This window comes from Zosterops lateralis (assembly GCF_965231275.1).
Source record: "Zosterops lateralis genome assembly, chromosome: 8".
Classification (NCBI taxonomy): domain Eukaryota; kingdom Metazoa; phylum Chordata; class Aves; order Passeriformes; family Zosteropidae; genus Zosterops; species Zosterops lateralis.
Genome location: NC_139768.1, coordinates 23,154,164 through 23,168,067, shown reverse-complemented (window position 1 = coordinate 23,168,067; position 13,904 = coordinate 23,154,164). Strand labels below are relative to the sequence as shown.

General features: G+C 40.5%; 1 protein-coding gene across 1 annotated transcript in view; it reads right to left on the bottom strand.

Moving 5' to 3' along the window:
- Positions 1-113: 113 nt before the first annotated feature.
- The window catches only part of INPP5F (inositol polyphosphate-5-phosphatase F), a 39,875-nt gene continuing 26,084 nt past the window's right edge, over positions 114-13,904 (bottom strand). Inside the window, exons 9-20 of the mRNA XM_083866344.1 lie at positions 13,493-13,560; positions 12,930-13,054; positions 11,630-11,707; positions 10,772-10,892; positions 8,729-8,857; positions 7,142-7,259; positions 6,421-6,619; positions 5,481-5,552; positions 5,313-5,386; positions 3,982-4,110; positions 3,160-3,247; positions 114-2,698 (exon numbers count right to left, since the gene is read on the bottom strand). Coding sequence (XP_083722470.1) covers positions 1,594-2,698; positions 3,160-3,247; positions 3,982-4,110; positions 5,313-5,386; positions 5,481-5,552; positions 6,421-6,619; positions 7,142-7,259; positions 8,729-8,857; positions 10,772-10,892; positions 11,630-11,707; positions 12,930-13,054; positions 13,493-13,560 — 2,306 coding nt within the window. The 3' untranslated portion in view covers positions 114-1,593. The remainder of the gene's footprint in view (positions 2,699-3,159; positions 3,248-3,981; positions 4,111-5,312; positions 5,387-5,480; positions 5,553-6,420; positions 6,620-7,141; positions 7,260-8,728; positions 8,858-10,771; positions 10,893-11,629; positions 11,708-12,929; positions 13,055-13,492; positions 13,561-13,904) is intronic.

The following is a 13,904-nucleotide window of genomic DNA, read 5'->3' as shown; positions in this document are numbered from 1 at the left end:
ACTGAAGTTATGGCTGTATCCCCTGACTACCAGGGGATTGTGTCTGTAACTTTGAAAGAAACCCCCAGAGCCCTGCAGTCCCTCATCCCTTAACATCACATACCAAACCCATCTTCTGATTCCACTTTTTTTATTAAAATATCTCATGTATATTGCTCACATTAAAATACAGCAGTAGTTTAATTTTAAATATAGCCACAAGTATAGACAACTCAAAAAGAAAACCAAGAAACCAAACCCACATCACTTTAATAAATAAACCAAATTTGTTTATCAAAGTTTCAGGTGATAAATGATTTCAGACACAGTACAAGTCCTAAGACACAGAGCTACCCTAGGCCAGGACACGACGTTGTGGGGACACCACGTGCAGCCTATCTACAGTACAGGGACGAGGACAGAGGCACTGGGGCTGTCAGGGTGCTTGCAGTCACAAACCACAGCACAGGAAGGTCCTGCTTCACAGCAGCTTCTGGACAAGGTCCTAGACTAGAATGGCATGGCAAGGCATTCCTGGGAAGGAGGATTTAATAGATGTAATCCTTTGACACACAGAGAGAAGGGGATTTGTTACCCAGTTCCCAGCATGAGCAGATGCTTTACCCTGCGAGGTGCAAAGCTGGAGTTGGTCACAAATTTGGTCTTGAGCAGATGCTGACAGCTATGCTCTAATGCAACCCTGATCTTACAAAGCAGTGCACTGGCCTCCTGCTTTAGATGTTGGTTGGGATTTTGCATCACGTTTCACACGTAAAGAGAAGCCTAGCACAGAGGGACAGTGCCTGATGGGCAGGTATCTAGCTCATCTTGCTTTACAGAGACAAAAAATTAGAGCAAAGTGGCAGAGTTGGAATTTAAAATAAAGGGATTGCTTTAACGTGGGCAAGACAATTTAAAGACATTTGCTTCATTTCCCCTCACCTCAAAACAAGTGAGGAAAAACACCAATCTTCAGAAGAAACCTGCACTGCAGGATTGTGGGTTTTCAGATTGGGTCTTTAAACTTTATCTATAATGAAAGTGTCCCAGGATGTCTGGAAAGAAAAGGATAGCAAAGAAATCTTGCTGGTTAACATACTTAAATTCAACAAAAACACATCGGTTCCCATTGTAGAGGCACAATTCATAGAGAGCTGCATCTAGAACTTCAATGAAAACAAGTAAAAATACTAGTCCAAAAATAAATAAAATGTAATTTACCGGTACTTTATTTTGCTGGTGTAGTGCAAGGTAAGTAAGGTCAGAGAAGTGCAGTATCATCTTTTGAGTATAAATACTTTCTACATAATTCAGAAGAGCTACAAAATTAGTCTCAAAAAAATAACTGTGCAACACATCTAAGACAGCATGCTTATGGAATCCCAGTGTCTAAGCTACCTGTTTAAATATGGTTTATATAGGTTCTGTCTCACCTGCCTGAGGGAATTCTGAAGCTTGGTCAGAACCAAATTCATTTGCATCTCTCATTGCTTGTAAACAAGTTACCTGTTATCAACCCCAGTATCCAGTAGCAGTTCATGCCACAATAGTCCTGATGTCATTGTGTTATTTTATTAGAAGCCACAGCTGGAACAACACTTCCCGAATGAGTAACTAGATCTGAATTATTCGTGTCTGGCATTGCGTAAACATTTCTCTCAGTTCTTTTTGTTTGATTTCATTTAAAGCTTCTGGTTCCGCAGGGCTCTTTTGGACCTTTGCCACAGCAAAATTAATCCCTTGAGTCAATCCTGCCTGGGTGATGTTGGCAACCTGGACCATGGAGCTGCGGATTTTCGCAAAGGGAGACACAGCCCTGCTGCTGCTGCCGTCGGCGGGGGAAGGAGTGGTGTGGAGTCCTGGCTCGTGGTTCCCAGACACAGATCCCGGGCTCCTGTGGGATTTACTGGAGTCAGGCCCACCGACAGCCAAGAGCTGAGGATTTGGCTCAGAAGACTGAACATCCAGCTTCGATGGCCTGGAAGGAATGTCTGCAACAGCATCAGCCTTAGGTTCTGCCTTCTTGGCCGCGCTCCTGCTGCTTTGGGTCAGGGTGTGATGGGGCTCTTGAGAACCAGCCTCAGGCTCCACAACGTCACACTCCTTGCTCTGGGCATCCTGCACGAACCTCTGGCAGTACACATCCACGGGCTTAGCAAACTGCAGCTCTGCAGTGTCAGCAGAAGGCATGGGACTGTCCTGGCCCTGGGCAGGCACAGGAATGCTGATGCTCATGTCCGCGCTGCCGATAGACTGCGAGCGGCTGCCCAGGCGCGGCGCCGAGGCAATGATGCCGCAGCTGGGCAGCACATAGTCTGTGGGGCCAATGTTCTCCAGGGAATCCGTCATCCCCACGTCCTCATCCGACTTGGAATTGGTCAGGAAGTCGTCAGAGTGGAACGAGTCATTGTCTGAGCCTTCCGTGTCAGATTCACTCGGGGCTTTGGGATCTACCCCAGGATTGTCCAGAGTTTCAAGGCTGCTGTCTGACTTCCAAAGGTTCACCTTCAAATTTGGCTTTAAAAAATTGACCTTCACTTCAGGTTTGGCAAAGCTGCCCAGCTTCCGCAAGTTGCTGATATTCACATTGGATTTGGTTTGTTTCACCTTTTGATTGAGGGAGGAGAACTTGCTCAGTAAATAATTCTTGCCTTGGGCCAGGGACCCTCTGTTCTGAGAACGAATGCCAATGATGTCTTCATGAGGTTTGCTGCTCCTCCTAGAAGAGGAAAAAGATCTTTAATGTACAATCAAAGCACCAAGTATTTACTGTCTTCCAGTCTATTTCTGTAACAGAGATGGACATTTTAGTTCCCAAGTTACCCTTTCCTTACATAAATAATAAGTTTAATCCTTTTTTAACATAATAATATTGTGCCATATACGCTAATCAAGATCAAACCAACAAAACAAAGGAGGGTGGATACAGAACAGTAGCCAAACAAGGGGAACAGGCAGTTTCTGCAGGCACTTTAGTTTTTGATGCTAAAGGATTTGAATTCTCCATTTTTTTAACCCTGACTTTGTGTATGCTGTACTCAATAGCCAGATTTACTCAGTCTGCAATATTGGTTAAAAAGAGCCAAGGGTTTTTTGCTACACTTTATACTCAGCTGGGAGAAGCAGCTGAGTTGAGGGCAAATGTGGGATACAGAAGGTTCACATCATTTAGGGACTCACCTCTCCAGTTTCTTCTCAATAATGGGCACATCCATTCCCATTGCTTGCTTGGTGATTCTCAGCATTTCTGCAATGCACTGAAGAGTGTCTGAAATCCAAGCAGCAGCCTGTCAGACCCTTAAAAACACCCTTAAAAGCCCATATTCTACAATCTACAGAGAAACAGGTCTAATTTTAACATAATTAAGTTTGTTCAATTGTATTGCCTTGTTTTTTTCTCTGTCACCCCACAGAGCAGTTGTGCCCTACAACTAATTGCTTTTTGTTTTGTTACAAAACAAACCTAAAGAATAAACTCTCCTTCAGCCCTAAATACTCAGCATTAAGCAAATCACTGCCACACTGCCTCATTTGGGGAAGGAAGAGAAGCAATTTTATTTATTCTAATTCTTGTTGACAAAACTCAGTGTTCCAGGTATGAAGTGGTATTTTTTCCCTTGTTAGTGTTCATTTAATCCCGTTAAACAACAAGCAAGAATATTTCCAGACATTGATTTCATTACAGAAATCAACTTCTTTACCTCTTTAGGAGCTACATTTAATTTCATTTTCCAAGTTTTTGGAGCAGTAAAGACCTGGACAGGGAAATTATTCTAGTTCTAGAGAAATATTTTGCTTTAAAACTGTATCTGAAACTTATTTTTTCTTTCTACTAAAACAGTAACATCTGAGTGGTTTTTTTAATTGCTTTCCCACTTCACACAACTGGATTTTATAGGAGTGATTTCTGAAGAAGGATAAATTTTAAGAGCAGTGGAACAAGTGTTTTTTAGAGAAACTGAATACACTTCTATGTCTAAAACTTTTACACAGGATACAAACCTTTTCCATCTTCTTCTGGGCTGCGAACCACAGCCCTGAGAGTGTGAAAATATCCACTCATTTCTTTGTATTTGTAATGCAGCCTCATGCAGGAGAACTTGGGTTTGCCAAAGAGAGTAGGCTCAGGCCCTGAGAGAGAAACCAGGAGAAATCTTGAGAAATCTTTAACCAAACCCTGAATGAGACACTGCAGAGCCTGCACCTAAGGGTATGTAAGTGCTGACAGTCTCTTCCAGCCTAAAAGGCTTCATGTTTTCATTAGAGCAGGACATCACTTTAAATGAAAGATTTTCACATTAACTAAACAATCAATAACTCACAAAAAGCAATTAGACTCTTTCTATGTCTATTACATTCCACCCTGATGGTTTATTGCAGATCACCCTTTCAAACAGAAGGAAGAAAAAAAAGTTTTACACTTTTTACATCCTGTAAAGGTTTTTTAGGGAATGCTCCTGGCAAGGATTAAAGGGAAAGCTAATATTTTTATCAGGAGGGTGTAATTGAAATTTCAAGATTTAGACTAAGTACTTCAACTCTTCAGTGCACTGCATAATCTATAGCATTAAATGAGGTGTGGATGTAAATGTTTCACTCTGTTCTGTACCTCAGGATACAACTCTCCACAATACACAAGTGAGGGAGGCCTTTCCCCTGAACTCTGAGAAATTGTACAGACACAGTGAAAGTTACAGTCAGGAGATGATGAAATCACTGTGTTGTGTAATGGGGGATTAAACTCCACCAGGAGGCCACACACTCCCCTCCAACAGATCACTTTTTTCATGCTTTAAAGACATCACATCTTTAATGCTTACAGCAGAAAATGCTGGATTTAGCCTGCAGATGTTACATTCTATGGCAAATAAGTTAAATCAGCACAACAAGGTGCTTTTGTAATAGAATATTTGTTATCAGCCCTTGAGAGAGGAGTTTTACAAAGCTATGAAACAGATCTAAAATACAATTCCCAGCCACTTGCTGTGTTTAGATCAAAGGAAAAGAGCCCTGAATGCACAAACCCATGACTCATTCCAGAAGTTGACAAAACTGTTACTGCCATTTGATAAATAATGAAATTTATTTGGTGACTCTGTGGTTCTTTCAGGAGTTTGAAAGAGGGAAAACTTTAGAACCCTTCCAGTGATCAAAGCTCCCATTTCCAGTAGGAAAAGAGCCTGGCACCTGTTATCAGCCAGAAGGGCCATTTCTAGGTGGGCTGCCAGGGTTTGTGTCACACTTCAAGGGCTGCTGCTTCAATACATTTGTAGGATGCTTTGGTAAGTGCTCAAGCCGTTCAAAAAAAAGGCCCAGAGTGACTGTTTTCTTACCTATTTCTATTTTTTCCAGAGCTTCAAGACTTAACCTTTGGTACTGATTCACTTTGTCGATTTCATCATCGTAACTAGAAATAAAGAAACAGAGTTTAGTGCTTCCTACTAACCTAAAGCAAAGCTACTAAAATAAACTACACATAGTAAGGGAAAGTAGTAACTTACTAGGCCACGTAGTAGGCAGAATTTGAAAGTAAAAGCAGCACATCCACATCCCTATGAGTGGCATCGATGAGACTGAAGGGAAGAAAAATACATACAGGGTAGAAGGTTTTATTTGCAGAGCTGTAACTCATACCCAGAGTGTTCTGGGGACTCTTTAAGAGCTGGACACAAGTTACAAGAAGTTTCAATCACAGTGTGTTATCAAATGGATCCATGTAAGCAACACTCTCTCAAACCTGAAGTTACCTAACAGCTCAAATACGTCAGCAGAAGGTCCAAAAATAAACAGAAAACCCACAAGCTATTAAAAATGCTACCAGAGAAATGGAAAAATACCTCAGACTCGGTGAGGGTGATGAGTCTGTGCCCTGAATAGCTGTCATAACAACCTGCTCTGCTATTTTTAGATGCTGAAGTTTAACCTGCAGGAGAGATCTAACCACTGTTTGTCTCTTGCAAGCTCCTGAACTCTGACCTTGATAAGGAGTGAAGTTCAGAGTTTATGCCCATTACTTTCCATGAACAGAAATCCAGACTGTCCAAATGCTGACTCATTCCCCAAGGATTCAACCTGATCAGTCAAGTTACACTTTCCCTGTAAAGCAATAAGGAACAACAGCTCCTGAAGCACTCTCTTTTAACCACTCTTAGCTCTACAAGTTCTCTTCATGGTGCCTGCCACATTTTGGCAATATTAACCAAATGCATCCATTTCCAGAGGTAATTCCAGCATGCACCATTTTTATGCCACTTTGGGAAAGGCCCATGTTGATAGGACTTTTCCCTTTACAACTACAAGTATTCAAACCCTTCAAGCACTCCTGTCCTTCTCCAGATTGATTTCTATTCATGCATCAGCTATCAAAACCTTTTAACATCAGTAGTAATTAACAGAGGTGTCAGAGCAGCAGCTGATCAATTTTAACTTTGTTCAACAAACCTTGGATCACAGTCAATGAGTGCCCAACCTCCATGGAATTTCTCATCATCTGGCAGGAGCAGTTTCATGTAGCTCTGCAGCAGCTGGCTGATCAACTCCTGGTGGCTCCTCAGGTTCTCCTTGTGCAGGGCTTCGTGCTCCTTCTCTTTTGTAAATATGGAGTAGAGGTCCTCTGTCACAGGGATACCCTGCATCAAATCTAAATAAACCCCAGAAAATATCAAGCAAGAAACAGTTAAAAGTGATCCACAGCAAGAGTTTATAAATTCCTTCCAAATGCTGCATTTTAATGATGCTCTTGGTAGTCTTTCTGAAGACAATGTTGCCTGTAACTGCAAACTCAGAAGGTATAACCCTACTTTCAGTGAAAAACCAGAGTTCCTCATGATTTTAAGAGATAATTGCTACATAAATTTAACTTTGTCTTAAAAAAAAAAGAAAATAAGATAGATGCTACAAGGCATTTAATGCTAAAATGAAGTTGAGACAAAGTCTCCAATGAGTCACACTGCATCCATCCCTCTGAACTGAATGTTGTGTAAATTCATGTAAATTCCAAAGTGAGTGAGACTGTTCCTTATAGCGTCCAGTACAGACATCTACCCACTCATGGTGCTTTTAAGCAACAGGAAAAAACAGTCAGTCAGAAAGATGAAACCAATATGATTTAATAATCTTTTGTAAATACCACAGCTCAGCTTGGTTGAAATTGTGCTCTTACCTATGACTGCTTGCCTGTAAGCATCTCTGAAACGATTCAGGTAGTATCTGTTTGCAGAGTTCACTCCATCCTTCATCACCCCTGCCAGCTTCCTCTCTCCAGTCCTTGTGAAGTCACCCTGTCACACACAACATGCAAATCATACACACATCAAACTTTGGAGCAGCAGGCTCAGCTCAAAGGATTTGGCACTCTGAAACTCAAAACTGAATAGAGCAAACTCAGGAATTATCTTCAAGTAATGGTTTCATATTGAAGTTGAAAATATTGATTTTTTTTCAAAGAGCATCTTCTGGCATTGACTCTGCAAAGAATCCTGTGTTTGTGACAGACTGACAGTTTCAGTAGGAAATTCCAATAGAAAACAAATCTGGACATATAAGCCAGCTACCATTGAAGCAGGACTTTCAATACATCAATCACTGTGATGCTTCAATACCTCCAAAAGAAAAAAATCTCTTTATTTTTTGGCCTTTAATGTAAAAGGAACACTACTGGAACAATAGAAGACTGAAGCTTACTGAAAAATGGTTTTCATCTCACTGCTTTTGCTACCAAAACAAGACTAATATATCTTACTGGGGGAAAGCAGCACATATCCTCACAACTTCGGAAACAAAAGAAAGTTTCTAGGCCATGGAAGGCTTAGAATTTGAATAAAAAGCTGTTTTGGTAGTTACTTCATTAGAACTATTTTCAGAGACACTCTGTACACTGGCACAGAGCATTTCTAAAAGCCACATCAACTCCTGTGAAGAATATTTCAAGTGCGTTTCACTTTCAAATTAAAAGAAATACCACAATTAAAATTTATGAATTTGATCCATAAACCTCAATAGTGAGTGGAGAAATCTTCCAGCAGAAGGCCTGAAAATTTAGATCCATAAATTGAGGTCTGCACTTCAGATTTAAAGTTTAATATACTCAATGAAGACAAGCATGTCAGGCTGTTTTTTATATTTTTAAAAAATATTAGTGCAATCAACTAATCAAAGCTCAGTAGAGATATTTAAAGAGAGATTTAAGTGTTAAGCGTTTCCATTATCATCATTTTTCTTATGCCAAATGCAACTACCAAAATTTGTTACACACAACAAATACCTCAAATTCTATGACTTTTCAAAGCAGTAGAAGCACAGAGCAAGGAGTTTCATGCTTGATCTTGGTAGACAGAGCGCATTACAGCTAATTAAGAATAGTCTTTAGAAAATACAGCAAATTAATATCACCCTACTACCTACACAGCCCTATCTCCAGAACTTGAGTATTTTTAAGTATTGTAAGTGCTTAGAAGTACTATACCCATGATAAAATATAAATGGATGTAATAATTAATATATCTGTCAAACTCTCAGCTCTGCTGTGCTTTGTCCCCAGACAGGAAGGGAACAGAATGCAGGTGAAGTGCAGGGAGCACTCAGCTCTTCTCCCACTCACCCCGAGGGTGACAAAACATTCCTCCACTGCAACGCCTCATCTCTCCAGAACAAAACCACACAGAATAGCTGATAAACTTTTAAATTTCCCAGGGTTTTCCAAAGCACACCAGCCATTCCTGAGGGCAGGTGAGGCTCTCTCTCCCCATACCTTGAGGGCTGCGGTGCCTGCGTACTGCCGGCTGATGGCATCGCCGTTGTTGGCCCACATGATCTGGTAGATCCTGTTGCATTTCACTGGCAGAGGCTGCTCTGGTGGCATCACACCCAGTTTTTTCAGCTGGAATTTGACATATGCATTCATTCAGTGCCCAAAGTAAAAGTCATTCTCAGTATCACAGCTTGGTGAAGTAAATGGAAGCGCTTGCCAAGCATTTAATTGGTAGATTTTGTATGATGGGGGAAAGGAAGCCATTGTCATGATTTGTCAGATTAAATTAATGAACTGGTGGTTTATTGCTAAACATCATATCACTGGAGGCAGCAGTGACATTAATTATGGATGTTAAGTCAATCATCAAAAAAACTAGCTGAAGGCAAACAAGTTACTGTAGATTCTCAAGATACTGGAAATATTTCAATAGAGAACCATCAAAAAAAAGACATCACAATTTTAAAATAAACAAGTTAATATGTCTTCTATTGCAAAGGCATTCATGACCTCAAGGGTCTGAAAACAAAGAAAAATAACTTCTGTTGGTTTATTATTAGTGCTTGCACATTTTGGACAGTTACTGTTTGTCACTGATACCAGAATAAGACATCTCCCTCTTAGAACACCCAGTCCTTCAGTTTTCCCCAGATAAGCCTTGGGTACAGTACCAATGTCAGGCTTTGTACACACACTGAATGGGTAGACATACATAACTGCAATGCAGTCACTAATTGATAGGGATAACTTGGAATAAATCACAGGAAAACTTCAATTTACAACTGAAACCAAATGCTCAAGCAACTCTTTGCAAGTTAGATGAAAATTAACACAAAGCTGCTCATTAACTTTGAAAGCCCTATCAAGTTTCCAGATGAGAGAAAGCAGATCCAGTGGTTCCAAGAAGTGTGAGGTACATGTAACCCTCAGCCCTTCACTCCATGCCACTGACCCTGCAATGCTCAGGGCATTTCTCAGTCATTAACTGATTCCCAAGTACTTCAGCTCCAGGAGGAGAATGATGCAGCACATCACAGGGTTACATTCCAGCAATGATTAGTGAACCCTCTGCACAACAATCTGGAACACTCTTGGTTTTGAAAGAATTGCCTTGAAACTCAAGAGCTACCCTGGATAGAAACCCTATTCTAAAATAGTGACTGTGGGATTGCTGATCCCTCCCCTGGTTCTCAGTACTCCTATGTCAGGAGTTCATAATAACAGAGGAACTGCCAGGCACAATGGCCAGATCCATTCACTTTTCCCCCTAATGAAGGACCCACTTCATCCTTTCTCCTGCACTTGAACCATAATCAAGTTTGCTCATTTTAGGCTGTGACTGGGGCTTTGATGTTTCAGTTACAGCACATCAAGTCTGCACTAGGTCTGTAGCAGTACTGTGGCAGTGAAGTCTTCACAAGTGCAGAGTCACCACTGAGCTTCTGGAAAGCAAGGGTCAGAGCAAAGAGGAAAACTAAAGGAAAGTACTCTCAGTCTGCTTGGAAATGTCTCCTCTGTACAGGGAGAACTATTCTACAGCACAACAGTCACAGCCATCAAGGCTATTTACATCATGAGTTAATTACTCCTCTACACACAGAAGGGACAACTAATCTCCCTACTTGCTGCATCACAGCATTTCACTTCAAAGCATCTAAAATAGCATCTAGCTTGTTAGATTTTGGTCCTTTAACATCATTTCAATGAGGGACCTGGGGTGGAAGGGATCTTGTTTCTAAACTCTGTTTTCCTGTGTAACTTAAACTGAAATTACTAAATCCAAACAAGGCAAATCCTCTCCAAGCTGTGGACAGTCAGTCCCTTCTGAAGGAGGACAGAAAGAGGCATCACTGTTCTATAATGATTTCAAGTTTTGCATTTGTACATATTATTCCTCTCTGCTTCATGGCTCTTCAAGCATATTGCAAGGATTTTTTTTCACAGAGATCAGTTTAGCATTTTTCAAACACACCGATTTCTCTGTGAACAACAATTGAGGTTTGAGGCACTCAGTAGTTGACAGAGCCCCTCAGTTTTACATGCCTGCTGCTCCATGACCACTCTGGCAATGGCAGCCTGCACAACGTTGGTCCGATCCAGGCAGTCCATGCAGTTCACCCGGAAAATTCCCTCCTGCTTACAGATCACTCCAGCTTGGTCAACCCTTGCAACAGGAAGAGAACAAAAGCACACTGAGATATTTCAAATCCAGTGGAATTCATCAGCTTCTATAAACAGTAGGACATTTCACACATGGAGCACTATTTATGGTTGCACTCACGCCCCAGCCACACCCCACACTGAATTAACTCCTCTTGTTCCGACTTATCCTCCTCTTTAATCTAGGCTGGATATCAGACATAAATCCTACAGAGGCCACAAACTTGAGATGCAATCAGATGCTGAATTCAAGTCATGCATACATAATACAAGCTCTCAAGAGCAAAGGCATTTAATTTCAAGAACAGAGGAGCCAATGATAATGACAGCAACACAGAACAATACAGAGCAATTGACTGAGGCTGCAGCCACACTTGTTACCCAAATGTATGAACTTTAATCAGTTCAAACTAAAGGTCAAACATGTCAACAGCAAGGCTGCCATTCTAGGGTTTGTGGGTCAAATACAGAGTGTTTCACACTAAACGTGAGTGACCCTGAAAGTGTGAAATGCAGGAAACCTGGGGCAGGAAACAGCACCTCAGAATTTTGCTGTTACAAAATTTTGTGGAGAGAACATCGACACTTCAGAAGACAAAGACTGACAAACAAGCTGGACACCAAAAGAGAAAGATAAAACATATTGGTTTGGAGAAAATTAAGGCCTCTGAATATCTACTCTTCGTTGGTGTTTTTCTCTACAAATATGCCCTACTAATCTAAAAACACTTAAGTACCTACCAGCACCACTTCATGTCAAGAATAATATCATGAATGGCATCAGTCAGTGTTTGAACATTTTCAAACTTCATTCCTCGGCTGAAACACACAATTTCACAAAAGTTAGTTTGAACTAGAGCAGTGACTTTGCTTAACAACTTTATCTTATTTGTAATGTTAACCAAGATGGTGTTTTGGCTAAATGAGAGAGATGAGCATTCCCTCCTGCAACGAGCTTTAAACAGCAGCCAATATTCAGAACTATTTTGCAGTCCGGTTCAGCATCCAAATCCAAGGCAAGAGGTTAAAAGATCATTAAATTCTCAAGACCTCGCATTTTTAATGCTGTTTCCATTAGGAAGAACAAATGTGCAACTATTCAGGCATGTGCAACATTCTGTTTTCATTTTAGTCTCAAGAAAAGTAACTTGAAAACCAGCTGTAGACACATCATGCCCTCCTGCCTCTACCCCACCTGGTTATTTTTCAGGATTATTCTCAATTCACTCCTGCTCACAGTGCAGAAACAGCCCTGCTCACTACAGCTGCTCATAAGAGAAAAGTGAATAAAACAAAATGGGAATTCCTCTAAACAAAAGATCAATTACCAAATCCATCCAGGGTGCCAACAGTGTTTTGAGAAGGGTTTCCCTTCCCACCACCCCCTCTGACAAGATCTACTAATGCCATACTCAGCCAGTAATGCTCTCCTAGGCCAGCTGCAATCCCTAGATTAAGTTTGGAAGTGAAGATTAAACCAGTTTAGACCCCACACAAATGCAGCCTCCCTGAGGGGAGCAGGAGAAGTACATAGCTGTGACAGATGACATGCTTGGGCTCTAGAGCATGGCAGCATCAGAGGGCAGTCATGAAAACAGCAACTACTCACACTGGATTAAGATAAAATCCGTGTATTTTATATTGAAATAACAGCATCAGGGTCCTGAAAGAACCCATCATGTTTTTATACAAACAAGCAAGAGAAACAGAAGGAGAGAATTAAAAGCAAAATGCTACATAGCTTGAAAAAGCAGGTCAGCCACAGCTTTACATGGCATGTTTAAGGAAACTCTTAAAATACGTGACAATTAAGCTTTGCCCAATAAGTAACTGCATATTTCACAGGTCAGGGACAGAACATCACAAACAGCAGTGCTTGGTTACCCAAAATAAGTTTCACAGTGTTTTAGTTTAAAAACTGTATTCTTGTTTAAAAGAACAGTGTTTCATGCAGAAGTAGAAATAATGAGTTTTCTCCTTTATACTCGCCTTTCATGCCAATAAAAAAGATGCAAAGTGACATTTTTAAAAGGTTTCTTACCAGTGCTCATGGAAGTCAAATGAAACATAAGTCAGATTTGGATTGTTGTAGAGAAGAACTTGTTTAAGGTAAGCATCTCCAATAATCTTCTCTCTGCCTGTCTGATCCACCAAGTTAATAATAACCTGTTCAAAAGTTTAATTATTTAACACTCATCATCTCCTACACAACTTGCTTAGATTTACACCATGCAATAACAAATAGCTCAAGAGTTAAAGATTTGTAGCAATCTTGCTGAAGTTACAATCTTTGATAGATTGTACCTAAGACAAATAAGCTCCAACAGTTCCCTGCCTACACAAATTTAAATACAGAGGAGCTCTGAATGCATAGGACACAGAAATAGGGTTTACACATTTCCATAAGTTATTCCTGGATTTTACTGGTTACTCACAAGGATAATTGAAAAACCTAAAGTAAAATTCTATTTATGTACCAACCTTCCAATTGTCAACAAGCTTCTAAAAAAGCCCACAACACATTACCAAGAAAAACAACCTAAAAACATTAGCCTTCAGCCCCTGCATTTTCATGAGATTACAGTTCTGTCATGTAGCACTCACCTGCTTTTTGTAATTTTTCAGCTGTTCTTCAAAGTGTGCACGAAAACAGGGCACAGTTTCATTTTCACCTACAAGGCATAGCAGTGTTAGACAGAAACAGCCTGTTCAGCAATCATCCTGTTTGATGTACTAAATCATACCCAAATTTGTACTGTAAAAAACCAAGATACCTTAGCTTAAAGAGAGTAACTTTGTACAAAATTACTTTTATAGGTCTTTCATTAATTTGCTCAGCTTCGACATTACTGTTACAGTCTGGCATACAGCAAACACGTTCTTGAATTTTGCTGCGTTTTGCTTTTTGTGCAGAGAATATGATAAAAATTTAACTTCTAATAAGCCTGCTTCATCCTTCTACATATGCACCACACCCACATAAATCCCTTCCAAAAGAAGAGTTCCAGGGGACCCT